Genomic DNA, 18686 nt, shown 5'->3' with positions numbered 1-18686 from the left:
ATTAAAATCATATCAAATCCTAATTTGACTACACCCCCTTAAATGTTATTTAAAATTTTATTTCTCATCATAATTAAGCAAACAATATAAGTAAATAATGAGTGTCATGAGTCATGACATCACAAAATCCTAATACGTATCCAAACGAACAAGGTTAAACTTAGTTTTCTCAATTTTATATTGCTTTCTCTTAAGATTAGCAAAGAGCACCATTAGGACGCAAAATATTGTCGCACACATTTCCTTCTCCTTCACATTTTTTTTATTATTATACTAAAGCTAAGGACCTGTTAGGTATCCTATTTGAAAATTTTTATCATTCCTCAAAACATTTCTTAAGAACATTTCTTGAAATCAATTTTCTTTAAGACTCAAAAAAATGATTGGTTTGCAGGAGAGGGAGAAATAGGAGAGGAAGAAAGAAAGTAAGAGATAATTGAAGGAAACAGAAAGATGAGAGATGATCAGACGAGATAGAGAGGAAGAGGAGTGAGAGAGAACTGAGAGAATGAAGAGAACAAGTTGGAAGATAGACGAAAAAGGTGAAAAATAAAAAACAGGAGAGAGAAAGAAGAAAAGAGAGATAGATTTGGAGTGAGAGAGAAAGATGTTGATAAAAGAAAAAAATGAGTTTAAATTTAAAAACTTTAAAAACTCACTTTTTATGTTTTTAGATAATAGACTATATTTTTTTAGTTAGTCTTGAGTTCAGTTTTTTAAAATAGTCATACCAAATAAGGTTTTAAGGCTTAAAATTTGAAAATTGTTTTTTATTTTAAAAATTGGATTCAAGAAGAGTACCAAATATGCCCTAACCTTTTCTATATATTTATATAGAGAAATGCTAAGGAAAATCTCTTAAAGTAAGACTCTCCATAGACTTTCGGTCACTTCACAGTTTAATGTTAATTATCATGCCAACATTATAAAATATTATACTAAAAACATAAAGTGACAGAAAGTTCTTAGAAGGTAACACTTTTGAGATAATCCCCTTAGCATTTCTCATTTATATAAACTAAACATAAGTAGAATTAATCAAATGATTTAAATTACATAGAACTTTGGTAGTTATCCACACATGAATAATTAAATTAATTCCCAACTGACCCCATTGAGCTTCATGCATATCCCAACTCATTTTCCTTCTAACTCAAGCCATCAATTTTAGTTTTGCTTTGTGTATGATGATACGACCATGGTAATGATGTAATTAAGTTCCACATAGCCTCTTCCTCAACAGAGAAAATCTTGCATGTAATCAAACTTATAACTATGTTTATCGGCATTATTTATTATATACATCAAGTGAAATCATGTGATGAGAGATACAATGCGCGCGTGCGTGTACACATATATATATATATATAGACACACACACACGCTCGATAATAGACAAGGAGATAGAGGATTAGAAAAATAGTAAGAGTAATCATGATTATGATAAGGTGGAGTTGGTGGGTCTGTATCATCTATCATGTATGTATGAAATAAAATTACAGAAAAACCCATTACCTAAAAATTACTGTGTGCTTCTGTAAACTAATCAGTGAGCTTTTTTTCTGTTGCAGTGTGCGGTAGTTTTTCCCTTCTGAAAAAAGAAAAGCAAACAGCAGTAGTGGATAAGCTGATAAGGGCAGCAGCTTCAGCTTGTCTCCAAATAGAAACAACCGGAGTGTCTGTTTTTGGTGTTATTAGGGCACAGAGAGATGGCTCCATATAATTTTCAAGAGACGTCGACGTTTCTGTAGCCCCGTTTCCATCTTTGATTCCTTGGCTGCTGCTAGGTATTCAAAAGATTAGACGTCACTTAAGTTGAGAAGGCAACATCTATTATATTATACTTGGCTGCTGCTAGGTATTCAAAAGCTTTCAAATAACATTACAACAAGAGACGGCCAGGTAATTGCGTGTCTGGGTGGTTTTTGACTTCTGATGCAGGTGATGTGAGTCATCTATGATTTTTGCTAACATCAGTTGTTTAGATATGTGCTTAAGTTTTGACTGTTGATGCATGTATGTTGTTAGTTTGTCCAGTCACTATGCCAAATCATGCATGTAGTTAGCTTGCGCAAGTCGGCTAGGGACTAGTGGAAGAAGTCTGATCATTGATGCATTAGTTTTAAATTTCACATGCATTAATCAAGAATTTATAATATGTGTGCATGTGTGACTAATCGTAGCATACTTCGTCATGCATTAACAAGCCAAACATTGGCATGCACATGACATTATAACCAAGATCCGGCAAAGAAATAAAAAAGAAGAGTAAAAGAGAGAGATAAGAATCGTTGTCAATGTCAGAAATTGATAACTCCAAAATAATTTCTGATGGAGAGAGATGGTGATGTGAGTAGAACAAGCTCTAATGTACCAGGACCACGAGAGTAAATGAGCTTATGTATGGGCTTGGAACGACGCCGGCTTATTTGGACTCACACAGTCGGCTAATAGAGTTCACATCGTGTGGCTGTGGGCTGTCCAACTAGGCCTCCATCACACACTCTGAACTTTCTTCATCACCAACCTGCAAAACCAACAACTAATAAAACGCTCAAAACAAAAGAAAGCCAAGTGAAAAAAAATATTTTAGTGAGGTTGCCAGCTTCGAAGGTAACTTCACAGCAGAAATTAATGGGGGGATTGGGACAATATTCAATGTGTTTGGTTGAGGCTGCTTTCAGTTTCAGAGTAGCCCATTTCTGTACATGCTAGGGCATCAGTTTTCCGTTTTTTATGTCATGGCAGGAAATAGACATGTAGATAATATTCACTGTTCATGTGTGACTCAACCTATCTAACTGACGGGTGTTTGGATCACATATTCCGTCTGTCCGCATGCATTATAAGACCTACTTAAAAATGCGGACATATGTTCAGTCTGTCCGCACATATCGTCATGTACGCACTCACATCACCATCTCTCTCCATTATAAATTATCTTGGAGTATCAATTTCTAACATTGACAACGATTCTTATAGTTAGGAGAAGACGATGCCGTTATAGCACTTAAAAATAAGTTCGTATATTATTATGCAACTTTTTAAATAAATACGAAGTTCGGCTATTATTTAAAAATGTTAAAAGTTCTTTTTACAAATTTTTTTTTTTTTTAATCTTTCTTTGTTATGTTATAAATATTTGTATAATACGTGAAATTTTTATATGTTATACTAAAAAATATGTGAAACTAAATGCATTCAACATTAACAGTGTAAATATACGTATATAGTACACATATAGTACGTTTGATTTTGAAAAACATATATTTTAGCGAATGGATTTAGAAGTGTATGAAAAATGAAAATATTCTTTATATGTACAAGTATAAATGTGTATATTAATAGTATTTTAGGTATCGTTTGGTATGCAGACGGGACAGGATGGAACGGAATGAGACTGGACGGGACGGGACAGGACGGAACGGAATGAGACGGGACGGGACGGGGCAGGACGGAACGGAACGGAGCGGGAGCAAAGATGCCCTCGGATGGAAACAAGGAGGAAGAAGAAGGAGACGGAGATGTTATAATTTTGTGTTCCAGGAGGGTGAGGTGGAACGAAAATTCACCCAAAACTCATCCTGTGGAACAGCTCGTTCCACCCGTTTTAGGCACACCAAACGTGAGACGGAACGCCTTGTCCCACTCTATTTCATCCCGTCCCACGTACCAAACGGTGCCTTAGTATCATACCCCCTAGTTCCACCACAGTGACCACTGCGAGGCAATTCTGAACTACATAAGAATTCCTCCCAATTAATTGGATAGCCGAGTACGATTCAGCTCAGCTGTCTTCCTTTTGCACGTAATTTGTGTCTTTAATTTCTCTCTATTTTTTTCTGCATGCTGGGATTTGGCTTCTGAACTAAGATGTAAACAGTGCTCAAATTATGATGCAAAAGTGGCTGATCGCCCCATGCAAATGCAATCATGGATCCTTACAGTACCAATGCTATGACGACCACGCTAGTTTGATGGTTATGACCTACACTTAGTATAGTTATTGCTAATATTTTACCTTCACATACTTTATAGTAAAGAAAGACGCGAGACTTTAGTCGGGCGGCGGGTCGGGGCCTAGCATTTAGATGGATAGGCGGGGGTTTAGGTGGACTATGTGGATTTAAATAAATTTATCATATATCGTATAAATAAGCATCTGCTTATACTTAAAAACTACATAATTGTATTGAGATACATAAATTGCAAAATAAAATGACATATAGATTATAAAATATTAGAATATAATGAAAACATGAAGAACAAACATATATTGTGTGTTCATCTAAGTATTCAACAAGTCGCTTACAATTTATTAAAATAAATAAATAAAATGCAAAATGAAAGTTATATATTTTCTATCTAAGTGAGAGCTGCGACTTAGGCGGGCATCTTAGCAAGTCTAGGCGCCATTTCTTAAAGTTAAACAATGTGGAAAAATGATTAATGTATTGTGAAATTGAGGTTTCTTAGACAAGAAAGAGCTTAGGATAGAGATTCTTCTCTACGGACGCTGTATATGGCTACAGACTCAAAGTAATAAGGGAAATATGAGATTGAGTGGAACCAAATGCAAGGAATCCTCTTGCTTTTTGTGAAGAGTACCCAATGACTGACATGGTTCAGGTATCCGAATTTAAGATTTTTGTTTTTTGTTTTTGTTTTTTATTTATTTATAAACGATAGGATAATCTACATTAAACTATGAGGAAGGAGATTAAAACACGAGATCTCACATACAAAGGTGAATGCTCTTAACCAACTGAGCTACAAACCACTTGCAAAAGTTTCTCCGATTCTTGAATTGAATCAAAAGCAAGTGGACGAACCTTCGCCATTAGACGAGGGCATATTTTAAGCCCATATATGAATATTCCAAATGGGCCCAGCATCCAATCTTTTGGGCCCAATGGACCGGGTCTCTCTTGTCCAACTGAATCAGTTTGGACAGTGTCCGATACGACTAACTGAAAGTGGGTTGGAATTGGAAGGACTGAGAAGCCAAGCTCTGAAATGGCGGCAGCGGCATCACCGTCGTCATCGCCAGTACGGTGGTGGAGGACGGCGTTTCTAACAGTGAGGGACGAAACCCTAACAACTCCTCTGCGTACTCCAATCCCCGAGCTCCTCAACCATTCCATCTTCTCCCACTCCCACACTCTCCTCTCCGCCGCCCACGACCTACCTCCGCAGGAAGTCACCTCCGATTTGCTCTTCATCATGGATCTCGTCACCACAAAGTCTCACGGCGGCGAAGACCTGACTCCCTCGTTCACTCACATAACGCACTTGGTTTGTATTCGACTGAGAATTTGGCTCTGCTACTTTGCTTCTTCGTTTTTTCTCTGAAAATTTTGAAAATTGTTGTCGTTTTGATTCAGATCCATGATATCTCCCATCGTGTTCCGCTCGAGATCAATTCAGCTTCTTGGACTCTGATCCTCGACGCTTTCAACAAAATGATTCGCTCGTTCATCGGCTCTTCGTCCTTCACGCCGGTTATGGAAGCTCTACAGACTCTAAGGTATGCTTAACTCCTCTGGTTTCCGGTTCCATTTCCAGAAAATTTGCGTTCTGATTGTGAATTCGATTGTAATTTGTAAATTCGTTATCTTTAGGCGTGTTATGAGCGCGTATCAGAGGAAATGCACGACGGGAGAGGAGGTTCAGCTGGTGAAGTTCCTGCTGCGCATCATTGAGAGCTCTCATGCAGAGTTGAGCTCAGTTTGCAACCAAAGCTCGGTTCTTGAAGCTGGGAAGAGAATGCCGGTGCCTCGATATTGTAGCTTATGGGAAGTTCAGACACTTGCATTTACTATGCTTGGAGAGGCAATCTCCAGAGTTGGTTTAACCTTGCCATTGGACATCTGGGGATCAACAATCGAGGTCCGATAATTTTTGTAATTCTGTGTATGTGTATGTATGTATATGTGATGCTGATGCGGTTTTGCTCTCACCTAGGTTTTTAGGAAAGTGATGGATGGCTTGGCAACTAAAAGCCAGCTTGTGGAAGATGCTTTTATGTCCAGGTATTCCAACAATCTCTGCTATTGCTTGCTTCGACATTTTATAAACGAATTTGTCATCCTTATATATATTGGCAATGGTACGCCATTTGTGCTGCTGCAGGTTTTATTTATCTCTTCTGCATTGTCTGCATTTGACTCTCGCGGATCGTAAGTGTTCGCTTTCTGACCATGTAAGTTGATGCTTTTGTTTACTGCAATTATAATAAACTTATAGCCTGGTTCTGATAGAGTTTTATCTTCAACCATCATATTTCACACCTACTGGATCTGATTATCCTTTTCAGGTGTCAAGTTTTGTGGCTGCTTTGCGAATGTTCTTTTCCTATGGCATTAATAGTAGAACCCAACATACCTGTTCAGCAATTGGTCAAAAGGAAAAAGAACTTACTTTAGCAAGCCTTAAGTTGGGTTTGGAAGATTCTAAAAAGACAGATCGTACTCCATATAGGCCTCCACACCTGCGCCAAAGGGACAATTCAAATATGAAGAAGAGTGGAGCTCAAGGTTCTCAAAGTTTATCGGATCATGAATCTTCCGCAAATGAGTTTGCATTGTCAGATTCAGATTACAGTGACAGTGATGGATCAATTAAAGACACTGACAACATTCAGAAATCAAAAGTCCGAGTAGCTGCCACTGTTTGTATACAGGTAAGTTTTGCAATTTTTTGATTCTTATACTTTTTCCTAATGTCAAAGTTATTAAAGCTTTTTTCAGTTTTTTTGTCTTTTTAGTATTCACTTCTTTTTATCTCAATGTCAATAATAGGCTACAGAATAGGATGTGCCCTGCCTTAGAATCTCACCTCCCATAGATCTTAGCTCTCTTATTTTACTTAAAGGAGGAAATACTAATTTACATCACGGCATCCAATTAAATCTTGCGGTGTAAGCTAGCTAGAAGAAAAAAGTTCAGTATTAAGTGATTAACGTTGTTTTAAATCTTAAGTGATTAATGACAGTGATTAAATCTTAGGATTCGATTGAAGCAGTGGATAATATGGCTGAGCAAAAAGTAGCTGCTTTTGTTTTAAAAATTTATTGTCTTCTTGAAGCTACGGAATCCCACCAATCCTTTTGGAAAAGCAATATTTCTTTACTTGTTAAAAGTTCTGGCCGAAGGAAAATGTTAAGCAAATGTTATGTGATCTGGCCCTCTGGCTGGAGTAAGTAGCTATATTGATTACCTCGCTCTTTGAGTTGATTTTGTTAACTGGAGTACCTGTTAATATTATGAAATCTAACGAGATGGTGACAAGTGACAACATCTTAACACAATGACATTATCCATTATGTATGGAGAAATCGGGATGCTGTATTTTGACAATGAAATCTTTTACTGTTTGCACACTTACTTCTTTTCTTTGTTAATTTGGTGAAGGATCTTTGTCAAGCTGATTCCAAATCATTTACTAGCCAATGGCCGCTGCTATTGCCAAGCAGTGATGTACTACAACCTAGGTAAAGCATCCCACTTTCTCCTATTCCCAAATAGATAATTTCGTATACTTGATCCTCCACCACCAAACTCAGTTTTAACTGTTAATTCTGAATTACAGGAAATATGAAGCAACACTAATGACATGCTTGCTATTTGATCCTTATCTAAAGGTATCATTAACTGTTGTTACTGATTAGATTTAGACACTGCACTTGCTTTTGGTGAATTATTTGAATCTAGACCCTGGGTTTATGTAAAATATCTTTGTACGTCTGCTATGGTTCATGGCAATTTGTTTTCTCATTTTCACAACTTTCATACATACTCCAATGGTTATATAATAATCTATGTTCAGTGGTGCTTCTAGCTGACATGTGCTTTTCTATTGTGGCTAGGCACGGCTTGCTTCTGCATCAACCCTGGAAGCAATGTTGGATGGCCCGTCATCTGTTTTTCTGCAGGTAGCAGAGTTCAAGGAATCTTCTAAACGTGGATCTTTCACATCGCTTTCAAGTTCCCTTGGACATATACTAATGCAGCTTCATACAGGTATGTGAAAGCCACTATGCCGCACAAATTCATACTTTCGCTGCAATAATATTACTTTTACATGTTCAAGTAACTTATTCTCATGATGTCACAATTTTTATGATGTATCTGGTGTAGGTATTTTATACTTAATTCAACGTGAAACTCATAGTAGACTGATGGCATCCCTGTTCAAGATTCTCATGCTATTGATATCATCTACACCGTATGAGTTCTCCCCCAAAATTTTTTGTAATTGTTAATGATTTGCTTCTTTTCTTTGGTTTCGTTTAAATGTTTCTCTTAAGCTGTATTCAGATTCCAAAAACCTCCTGTTAGAACTATTCAGTGTGTACTTTTTAATTCAATTCTGAAATTGGGCAATTTGGCTTACAGCTTTAATAGCATTTTATTTTGCCTTTATGGCCTTTTTGGGTTTGAATCTTTCCCTTACCAACTTCCCTTACTTTTGGGTGAGTAAGTCACCTCCTTTACTTTAGGATCTGACTCCGCAAATCTTGATTTCAAACAATATTCTTTATTTATTGCAACGAGGATAGGAAAAGTGGCGCGCTATGAATATGGATTCTTCATAATAGCATTTTATTTATTTTATTAGACACTTGTGTACACAACAAAACGATATATGATGTTACTCCCTACTCTTTTTTGAGGAAAATCTTTTGTACTTATATTTCCTGTCAATGATCATTTTATAGATATTCAAGAATGCCTGGAGAGTTGTTGCCAACAGTTTTTACATCTCTACAAGAAAGGATGAAAAATGGGTTTCCATTCAAAAGTGATCAGACTGGTCTGCTGGTTAGTTGTCCTTTTTTTTCTTTTTCTTTTTCAGGTAAAGGGTAATATCTGCATTGCCTGCCCTTCTCCACTGTTATATCTTAACTATTTTTATCTCGTTGATTAGGCTTCTTCTATTAGTTGCTTGACAACCGCTCTGAATATCTCACCTTCTTCACTGCAAATTAAAGAAATGCTTCTGGCAGAGATATCTAATGGTGAGCTTAATATTGACAGCATAACTGATTAACTTTACTGGTGCTCATGTTTGCTAATTCTTAAGCTACACCATCCTATTGCAAATCGTCACACTTTGTCTCATTTCTGTGCCTTTCTACTTTGTCTCATTTCTGTGCCTTTCTCCAGATTTTGTCGATGCTAAAAAGAAGTCAGGTGTTCTCTCTACACTGTTTCAATTTTCAGAACAAGTTAGCAACCCAACAATATGCTTTGAGGCTCTTCTGGTAATTGATTTATGATAATCAGGTTTTGCAGCAGTGCTGATTCTTTTCTGGGCAAGCATGTAGCATGCCATCAACTGTCATGAAATGCTTGTGGTTTTTATAGTAGTGTCTTTTCTTCTATGCGTTTTTTTCTTTTCTTAAAGGTGTGTGGCTATTTTGACGCATGTGGTGATTATATTTAAGGCTTATATTGTTTCTTGTAGGCGCTTAGGGCTGTGTCCCATAATTACCCAAGCATAATGTTTTCCTGTTGGGAACAAATTTCCACCATTGTTTATGGTGTTTTGAGGGCAGCTATTCCTGAAGTTCCTACAGGATATAAGGGCAATACTAGAAATTTTGTTGGATTTATTGGGGAAAAAGTCATTACAGCTGCTATTAAAGTAAGAGTCCTTTAATATCAGTTATTTTTCCTCTCCAAAAAGTGAATAAATAATATTAATTTTTGTTGAGTTTGTTGTACATTAGAAACAAGCGAGACCTTACAAAATGGTATTTTTAGGTCATATTCATGTAATTAATTTTTTCCCCTCTCGGACATATACGTATAATGATCCTTGATGTCAATTATCAGGTTTTGGATGAATGTCTACGGGCAATATCTGGATTTAAAGGAACTGAAGACCCTTTAGATGATAAATTACTTGATGCTCCATTTATTTCTGACTGCATAAGGATGAAAAAAGTTTCATCTGCCCCTTTTTATGAACCAGAGAACTCAGATGAACCCACAGCATGTCAATCTGGAACAGAGCAGTGGTGTGAGACAATTGAGAAACATATGGCTCTGATTCTTCACCATCCTTCTGCAGTGGTTAGTTGTTATAAACGTTTGACTTTTTCCCAAGTGGGGTAATATACCAAATGTAGAGATTATCTTTTTGCGTTTTTATCTACTGTTCTGAACCTTATAAATTTCCTTGAAGGTGAGAGCAGCCTCTGTTACATGTTTTGCGGGTATAACTTCTTCTGTATTCTTCTCATTGTCGAAGGAAGAACAAGACTTCATTCTTTCTTCTTCTGTAAGTTTTCTTGTAACTAATCACTGGTGCTATACTGTAACCTCTCTGTTTTTTGTAAATGGAATAGAAAGCTTTTTTTCTTATCGGTTATACGTACAAATCCTTTTAGGTTCGTGCTGCCGTAAGTGATGATGTGCCTTCGGTTAGGTCAGCTGCTTGTCGAGCCATTGGAGTCATATCAATGTTTCCTCAAGTTTCTCAAAGGTGATTTTGACTTGTTTTTAATGGCATTGAATGATTCTCAGAGTTCTTTTATCTGTTATCGACTTCGTCGTCTACCAATTATATGCTTTGTTCGAGAACCTTTGACAGAGATTCATTAAGAACTTAAATTATATAGTGCAGAGATCCTTGATAAGTTTGTTCATGCTGTGGAGATTAACACTCGTGATCCCCTGATCTCGGTATTTTCCTGTCTATCTAATTATATTTTCTATTTATTAAGATTCGTATTTCATTTTACTTCTTAAGCAGTCAAAACCTTTCAAATAATTCTTATTTCAGGTGCGAATAACTGCTTCTTGGGCTCTGGCAAACATATGTGATTCTATCCGTCATTGTATTGATGATTTTGCCTTGAAACAATCTCGAGGTGAGCTTAATTTAGAAGCGTGATATATCAATGGTATTCACACTGTATCATTGATTATTCAAACTACTAATCTTCTTTCTATTGTTCTTTTTTCTTTTTCTTTTTTCATTTTTGTATAGGCTATCCTGAAATCTCTAAATTATTCACGTTATTAACCGAGTGCGCTTTGCGTCTGACTAAGGATGGAGATAAGGTTGGACATGTTAATAAGTCAAGTCATTTCGTTTTTTCCTCCTTTCTATATGTTAGTTGAATATGATGATAATAAGCCAAGTTATCAGTTAGACACTTAGATGTAAAGAATTCATAGTGTCTGCTCATTTATAGTCATCGATAATTTATGTATATCTCACAGTTCTGAGTTTTTTTTTCCGTTTCTACAATCAGATTAAATCAAATGCTGTAAGGGCTCTAGGGAATCTTTCAAGATCTATCAAATATAGAAGCGATAGTGACAGGATAGTAGACAATAATGGTATGCCAATAAAGAGCACTAAACCTGACAAAATATCATCAAGCAATTACAGGGAAGGAAGTCAAAGAGATGTATCAATATCATGCCATCCTGCTTCTTTGGGAGATTCGCGTTGGCTAGAGAGGGTCATTCAGGCATTTATTTCTTGTGTTACGACTGGTAATGTTAAGGTATCATCCTGACAGTTCTAACTTGCTGAGATTTTATTCTAATTTGAGTGGAATGGATGAGACTGTATCCTCATTATTATCTTTTGTTTTCAACTCTAATTTTACTGTGCATCCAACAGGTCCAATGGAATGTTTGTCATGCTTTAAGCAACCTATTTCTGAATGAGACATTAAGACTGCGAGACATGGATTGGTATAGTTTGAATCTTATGCTGGCATGGTTACGATGGCTTTTTTTTTCCTGATGGAAATCAATTTATTGATGTATGAGGTTGAAATGCCCAATATTTTACTAGTGTTTACAATAATAGCTTGTTTTCTCCGCATTCTCCTGAAGTACGAAAGTAAGCTCATAAATCATAACTAAAAAAAAGCTAACTATGCATTGTTTTCTGACAGGGCTTCGTCTGTGTTTAGTATTCTTTTACTGCTATTACGCGATTCTTCCAACTTTAAGATCAGGATTCAAGCTGCTTCTGCTTTGGCCGTGCCAGCATCAGTATTTGGTATGTAGTTGGATTTACCCTTGTTTCTATGTCATGGTTGCCTTGTAACTTCACAATGTTATATGCCAGCTGTCAGTCTCCACCAATGTATTAAAAGCGTGAGGCGTAGGCGAGGTGTCCGAGGGATAGCCCAACCTAGGCGTGAGGCAAAGCCTCACGGGACCCAAATTTTTTAATATACACACTGAGCGTACACATATATACATTAAAAAAAAGAAGATTATTAATCAATAATCACCTTGAGCACACACATATATTATAAATACATATACACTCATATATACATATATTATATTTTATTATATATATAATAAAGGATGAAAAGCACATTGAGCACACATATAACAATGCATGGAGACAGCACATACATCCATTATATAAAAAAATAAAAATAAGAAAAAAAGGTAAAGAGATGATAGCGCAAGGAAGAGGTAGGCGGCTCCGACGCTGCCTTCCACCCACTCCCTCAAAACAGAGGCGGCAACCCTTAAGGCCAGCTTCACAGGGCTCCTAGGCGCACCCTGAGGCGAGCCTTTTAAAACATTAACTTTGGGAGTAAAAGAACAAAAATAAATAAATAAAAAAAATCCCCTGAGGCGCGCCTAAGCTGCTCCGGTAGCGCCTTCCGCCCACTCCCTCAAAATAGAGGCGGCAACCCTCAAGCCCAGCCTCACAGGGCGCCTAGGCACGCCCTGAGGCAAGCCTTTTAAAACATTGGTCTCCACCAAAGTTCATTTTTTACTGTTATCGGTTCAATTAGTTGACTGACATCTTCTGGATGCATTCTTGATCAAGAAAATCTTGCTCGTTATGTTTTGTATGAGAATCTTTTAAATCATTGCTTCATATAGTCTGGAAACTAAAAGAGAAGCCTTTTGGTTTGTTGTAGATTATGGAGAATCCTTCTCCGATGTCATCCAGGGTCTTATGCATATATTAGAGAATCAAAGTTCAGACCGAATTGCATCACCATCAAATTTCAAATATAGGGTTGCACTTGAAAACCAGGTACATAATGCACCTGAGCAGTTATGTATTAATATTGGTTGAAATAGTGCATTTTGGCTTAATGTGCATCTGTTTGGGTTATATGATGTGTTTAATAGTTTTTTCTTCTGTCTGGTTCAGTTGACCTCAACCGTGCTGCATGTTCTTATCCTCACTTCAAGTTCCGATCATGAACCCGTCAAAGATTTCCTTGTAAAAGTAAGTGTTTCTTACACGTACATTGAATTAACTTGGCCCAGTATAACATTCATGGTTACCTATCCACGAGTTTTATTGTAGAAAAAGATTTTACCGTGTCATACCTTAGATCATTTTCACGAAGTGACCAAGTGAACCATAATAACAATTTTCATTTCGGAGATGAAGAAAATGGTCATGTGTGCATATGTTCATGTTTGCTGATCTGTCCATTTTCTTGGACTCATTTTCTTTCTGCGGATACAGAAAGCCTCGTTCCTCGAAGACTGGTTCAAGGTGCTATGCTCGTCACTTGGAGAGACAAGTAGTCAAGCTGAACTTGAGAATAATAAATCCACCGGGAATCCGAAGAACGAGATGATATGCAACGCAATTGGGTCGCTAATCCAATTGTACAATAGTAGGAAGCATCATGCAATTGCCCAGAAATTTGAGAAGTTAGTGAACAGCATCTAGTGAGTTCTCGGTTGACTTTCATACTCCTGCTGTACATGCCAACCTTGTGATCAAGGTCCTTGCACAGCCACATATACTGGACAAATGCCCTCCCTTTGAAGGCAAATTTTTCATGGCGGCACGACATCTCGGAGATGCACTGGCAGCATACAAGACTCTTGAGGATCATATGAGATCGGATTTCTGTGCTTTTTTCATGGGAGGGGGTTGGATAGGACCTATTTCCTATATAGGTTGTATTGTTGGGCGTGTGTGTGTGTGTGTGTGTGTATTATTTTATGGTGTATCTGGACTAAAATATAGAACGCTACTTTCGGCCCTAAATTATGAAAGTTTATGCAAAGTAAGCCACTTTATATGTTCGAAACCGTTGTTGGTGTGGAAGTCAGATTTGTGATAAGGGGAGTGTTGAAATGTCTTTGTGAATTTTTTCAGCTTTCGAAAGAAGTGGATAATCAGGGTTTGCCATTAGTTGTAATGTCAACAAATCTGGATGACGTATAGATTCTTTGAGAGTATAGAAAGCAACACTGCCAAAAATGGGAAATAGGAAAATAAATAAAGGTTGTTTTCTTTTGTATATAAAGAAAGATGTGTTTGTAATCGAACATTTGACTTAACCAAGTTCTAATTTATTCTCATGCGTCCTTTCACTACTCGGACTGATCTTGGGGCTTTTGGTTGATAAATTATTGTGAACCCTTGACCTAATCGAATATATTTTTTCAAAATTCTCTTTTATTGTAGCAAATGCTAACAATTCACGATATATACCGTCTATTAATTTACATTTTTTCAAGGAGAACAACTTACATAAAATAGGTTCACTGCAACGTGATGTCTCAATCTAATAATACATTGTCATGTAAAGAAAAACTTGCACTTAACAATGTATTACAAGATACAGGACGTCATGTTAGCAAAAAGACGGATATTCTTTGCTCATTATAAAACAGTCACTTATTCACAAACTTTTTGTGGAGCTAATAGTCTTCATTTCCATCTCATAGAAAACCGTTTTCGCTCTACTAAGAGTTATTAGCTTTGTAATGTTTGGTTTATCGTTTGCTCAAACTAAAAGTACAAGCAAACTAGAAAACAAAAGGATCCCGTAAGCAAGTAGATTTTTCAAAAACCCGTTCTGTATAAGTCCTTCTCCCTGTCAAAGAGACCATTTGCTACCGGTATAATAAGACAATATCGATTGTATTGACAACATATCAATACCAAGGGAAGATGCTATAGATATGATGAGACCATTCGCTACAGTTAGTGTCATTTACGAGCATTTTCCTAATGTGTTTGGTTTTGAGATTAGTTCCGTGCGGATGTGAGAACAAGTATCCGAGTCTCCCTGACTAATCAAGCATTTAGTTGCTGCTGTTGTGAGGACAAGTATATTCTGTGCATTTTAAGGTCCAGTAAAAAAGGACTGAAATATAATTTACATAATTATTATGAGGCAGATTTTCACTGCTTTATCCTGAAACTATTGAGGAAAAAAATAACCAAAATCCAAAAGGATCAAATTTTTTTGGGTACGGGTGGCAGAATGGACCGAAAACTGAAACCGAACTTGGTTTGACCCGGAAAAAATTGGTCGGTTAGTTTCAAATAAGGGTTTTTTTATTTATTTATTTTTATTTTTAAGTTTCGATACAAAACTGAACTAATCTATTAATATTCGGTTCGGCATTGGTTCTTGATCGTAGTTGCATCTGTGGTTCTCTTCTAACTAATGGTTTGGAGAAGTATTTGAGAGTTCTACTCGTTCATTATCACATCATTAAAACCACCTACAAAGGCTTGGTAGAAAAGATTCAAGCTCGACTTTCTACTTGAAAAGTGAATTCATTATCTTTTGTTGGACGGTCCACTCTTGTTCGGTCTGTCACCTCCTCTATCCCAGCATGTGCTATGCAGACAGTGAAATTACCAATTACCATTTGTGATCAACTAGACAAGTTGAATAACAATTTTGTCTTGGGCTCCACTTAATCGGAAAAAAAATAAAAAAATAACATGGTTAAATGGAGCCAAGTTTGCCTTCCGAAGTCTCTTGGTGGGCGGGCTTGGCTTGAAAAACATGACGGTTAAGAATTCGGCTCTTCTTGATAAGAACACTTAGAGATTGATGTAGGGGTATAACGGTCTTTGGGCAAAAGTTTTCAATGGCAAGTATATTAAAGGCGTTGTGGATTAGTTGCTCAATGATAAAACTGCTTTAGGCTCTTCTTACACTTGGAAAGGTGTTCTTGAGGAGACTAAACTTTTGCAATGAAGGGCTACTATGGCAAATTCGAAATGGTAATAAAGTAAAATTTTGGACTAACAAATGTGTTAAATGTGGTATTTTGCTTCATCTTGCTAGTTGCCTGCTCTCCACTAATATGCTTAAGGCTACTGGAACTTATTATAGTTACAATAATGATTTGGATATTGGTAAACTATTACTTGTTTTACCAAAGGAGATTGTTAAACAAATTCTTAGCATTCTAGATGGTTATGATACTTTGGCTGATACGTGTACTTGGACTGGAACAAGTGATGCTAATTTTTCTGTCAATTTTACTTATATGTTGGGCCTTAATGCTATCTCTTAATAAGCTCCTAACTAATGATCAAAGGTGAAAAAGAGTATGACTAATAACCCTGAGGGCAAAAGGGGTAGATGAAGATTTAAGAAGACTTGAAAGAGACTTTAAGAAAACACTAGAAATACTTGGAGCTAACTAAGACTTGACGCAAAACCAAGCGCAGTGGGGTTCTATAATTCATAAAGTGGACCTCAGTTAGTGTGATAAGGCTTTGTCGTTGTTAAGTTTGTCAAAGATGTACTTGGGGCTTTGAATTAGTGGCTATCTTTTAAAGATTGTCCTCAGGCAAGAGAAGTTTGGCAGAAGTTAAGAATGTATAATCAATAGTCAAACTATAGTGATTTTCATGATTGGCTTCATTTTAATCTCGCCACTAAATCATTCATTTTATTTGGGGGAGGGGGGGGGGGGGGGGGGGGGGGTTGGTTTAAAGTGAATGTTAGTTTTTTTTTCGTTGCTTATTAGTTTGTTTGGAATTGACGAGATAAATTTGTTTTTTAGTAGAATTTTACACTGACTGGAACCTACAATTTCTATTTGTACTTATCTTCATGAATGGTTGCCAGCTAATACTCACACATTTGATAAACCTTATAGGACCGAATCTTTGCTCTATTGGGAAGCTCTTCCTTTAGATTGGTTTAAGCTTAATGTTGATGGTTGCAAGAAGAGAAATAATAATTCTATTGGAGCATGTGGTGTTTTTAGAGATTCTGATAGTAAATGAATTTATGGGTTTTGAGCCAATTTGAACACCTGAGATTCTCACTGCTGCCCTGAGGACTTTATTTGGACTTATAGTTGGCATGAAGATTATGGATTGATAAATTACTGCTTAAATCAAACTCTGCACTCACAGTTCATTTGGTTGCAAGTTGCTGGCAGTAATCATCGTTTGGTCCCCTTATTTTGGCATGTTAAGAGTTTCTTTCAAGATCTTGACAATGCAAACTTAGGCATGTCTACAGAGAAAAGAATTTTGTCGCGAATAATCGAGCAATCTATTGACGAATAGTCTAGTGATGGATAGTCTTGATTTAGATTTAGATAATTTTCACTTGGATAATCCTCCTTCTTCTTTAGTTAGTTTTGTTCGTGAAAATTGACTTTAGATGTTCTGGTTTAGATTTGTTATTAGATAGTGTTGTTTGGGCTATTAGCATTTAGCCCCATTTTTCAACCCATAAAAACAAAGAAAGTAGAAGGAACATGATGTGGCCTAATCTTTTAATAATAATAATAATAATAATAATAATAATAATCTCTATTAATTAATGAAACCCTCTTTGTCAACCAAAAGAGGATAAAAATACTACTTAGTCTTTTATCACACAAAAAAAATGATGGGCAAAAATGTAATTTCACAGGTCCAAATTTTATTGTTTTTTATTGAAACCTCACTTACAAGTGATGTTAAAATACATGCAATATTAAATTAAAAAATTAGAAAAAATAAAAACAAAAACCTCCCCCACTCCCCCCACGTTCTCTCTCTCCCTCTCTCCTTCTCATTTTCTATAAAAATGTGTTCATACGCACAAGGCAAATGCTAGTAATAGTAATAATAATAATGTAATATTCCTTGTTACTACTATGTATACATGCAATGCGTGCCAGTGCGACAGAGTGCAAATTACATACTCATTTCCTTGTTACGGATCTTACCCAACTCAACTCCACACTCTTCTGCATATTTCCAGTTTCTAATTGGTTGATTGAACACGTAAACTCCTGACAATCGAGAGTGGATGAGTGTCCTCTATTGCAAAGGAGGGGACCTTCGAAAGTGGATGATCATAGAGAGATTGTTCCGTTCCTCTCATTCCCTACTCAAAAGTGTCATTATCTTCTCAGTTCTATCACCGTGCAAATAAAATGCCTGCGTACTACTCTCTCTCACAACCTCCAAAACACTCAATTTCGCACTCGTTTGGAATTTCAAAAGCAATTGGAGGGTTTTTTTTTTTTTTTTTTTTTTTTTTTTCCATGATTTACTTATATTTTTACTAAGAATTCATTCTAAAAGCACTTTTATTAAAGCACTTTCAATCACTTTAAAAGTATTTACAAACACACACCTATAGATGTTCTCAAACACCTATTAATGCTTACACACTTAATACAGTTGATTATGTCAAAATCCCTTCCAAGTCTGGATATTTATTTTCACATTTATAATAAGGGAAGTGTTATTGGCACTCTAAAATTCTCATTCTACACTCCTCACAAGTGTATTTTTCTTTCTAAATATAGAAAGTTTGGAGTGTAGAATAAAAATTTTGGAGTGCCAATAACAATTCCCTATAATAATTTAGAATATCACTTTCTTAAAAATACATAATATTGAGGTCTTTTAAGTATTAAAATAATCCCCGAAATTATGATGTCTTCGTACTT

The 18686-nt window shown here is 36.4% G+C and overlaps 1 protein-coding gene across 2 annotated transcripts; it reads left to right on the top strand.

The window, feature by feature from the left end:
- Positions 1-4959: 4959 nt before the first annotated feature.
- On the top strand, positions 4960-14059 carry LOC137710366 (ARM repeat superfamily protein). 2 transcript variants are annotated; one of them, XM_068449321.2, is made up of 26 exons: positions 4960-5295; positions 5385-5527; positions 5622-5889; positions 5965-6032; positions 6133-6202; positions 6317-6682; positions 7413-7492; positions 7591-7642; positions 7868-8021; positions 8139-8226; positions 8720-8822; positions 8929-9019; positions 9168-9265; positions 9469-9648; positions 9840-10079; positions 10192-10287; positions 10397-10491; positions 10628-10691; positions 10792-10879; positions 10999-11072; positions 11267-11524; positions 11644-11717; positions 11924-12030; positions 12920-13038; positions 13159-13236; positions 13483-14059. In XM_068449321.2, the coding sequence occupies exons 1-26, from the start codon at positions 5017-5019 to the stop codon at positions 13690-13692; spliced, it is 3543 nt and encodes a 1180-aa protein (XP_068305422.2). In that variant the 5' UTR covers positions 4960-5016; the 3' UTR covers positions 13693-14059. The 2 variants fall into 2 exon arrangements, with proteins under 2 accessions (XP_068305422.2, XP_068305423.2); XM_068449322.2 differs by lacking the exon at positions 9469-9648.
- Positions 14060-18686: the final 4627 nt, after the last annotated feature.

This window comes from Pyrus communis, chromosome 6 (assembly GCF_041283825.1).
Source record: "Pyrus communis isolate YQ-2024b chromosome 6, ASM4128382v1, whole genome shotgun sequence".
Classification (NCBI taxonomy): domain Eukaryota; kingdom Viridiplantae; phylum Streptophyta; class Magnoliopsida; order Rosales; family Rosaceae; genus Pyrus; species Pyrus communis.
Note: the sequence above shows the minus strand (reverse complement) of the source record. Positions and strands in the feature narration are given on the sequence as shown.

Coding starts and splice junctions, on each gene's coding strand:
- LOC137710366 (XM_068449321.2), top strand. CDS start 5,017: ATGGCGGCAGCGGCATCACCGTCGTCATCGCCAGTACGGTGGTGGAGG. Junction 6,683..7,412: donor CTGCCACTGTTTGTATACAG/GTAAGTTTTGCA, acceptor AATTTGGTGAAG/GATCTTTGTCAAGCTGATTC. Junction 9,020..9,167: donor TCTGGCAGAGATATCTAATG/GTGAGCTTAATA, acceptor GCCTTTCTCCAG/ATTTTGTCGATGCTAAAAAG.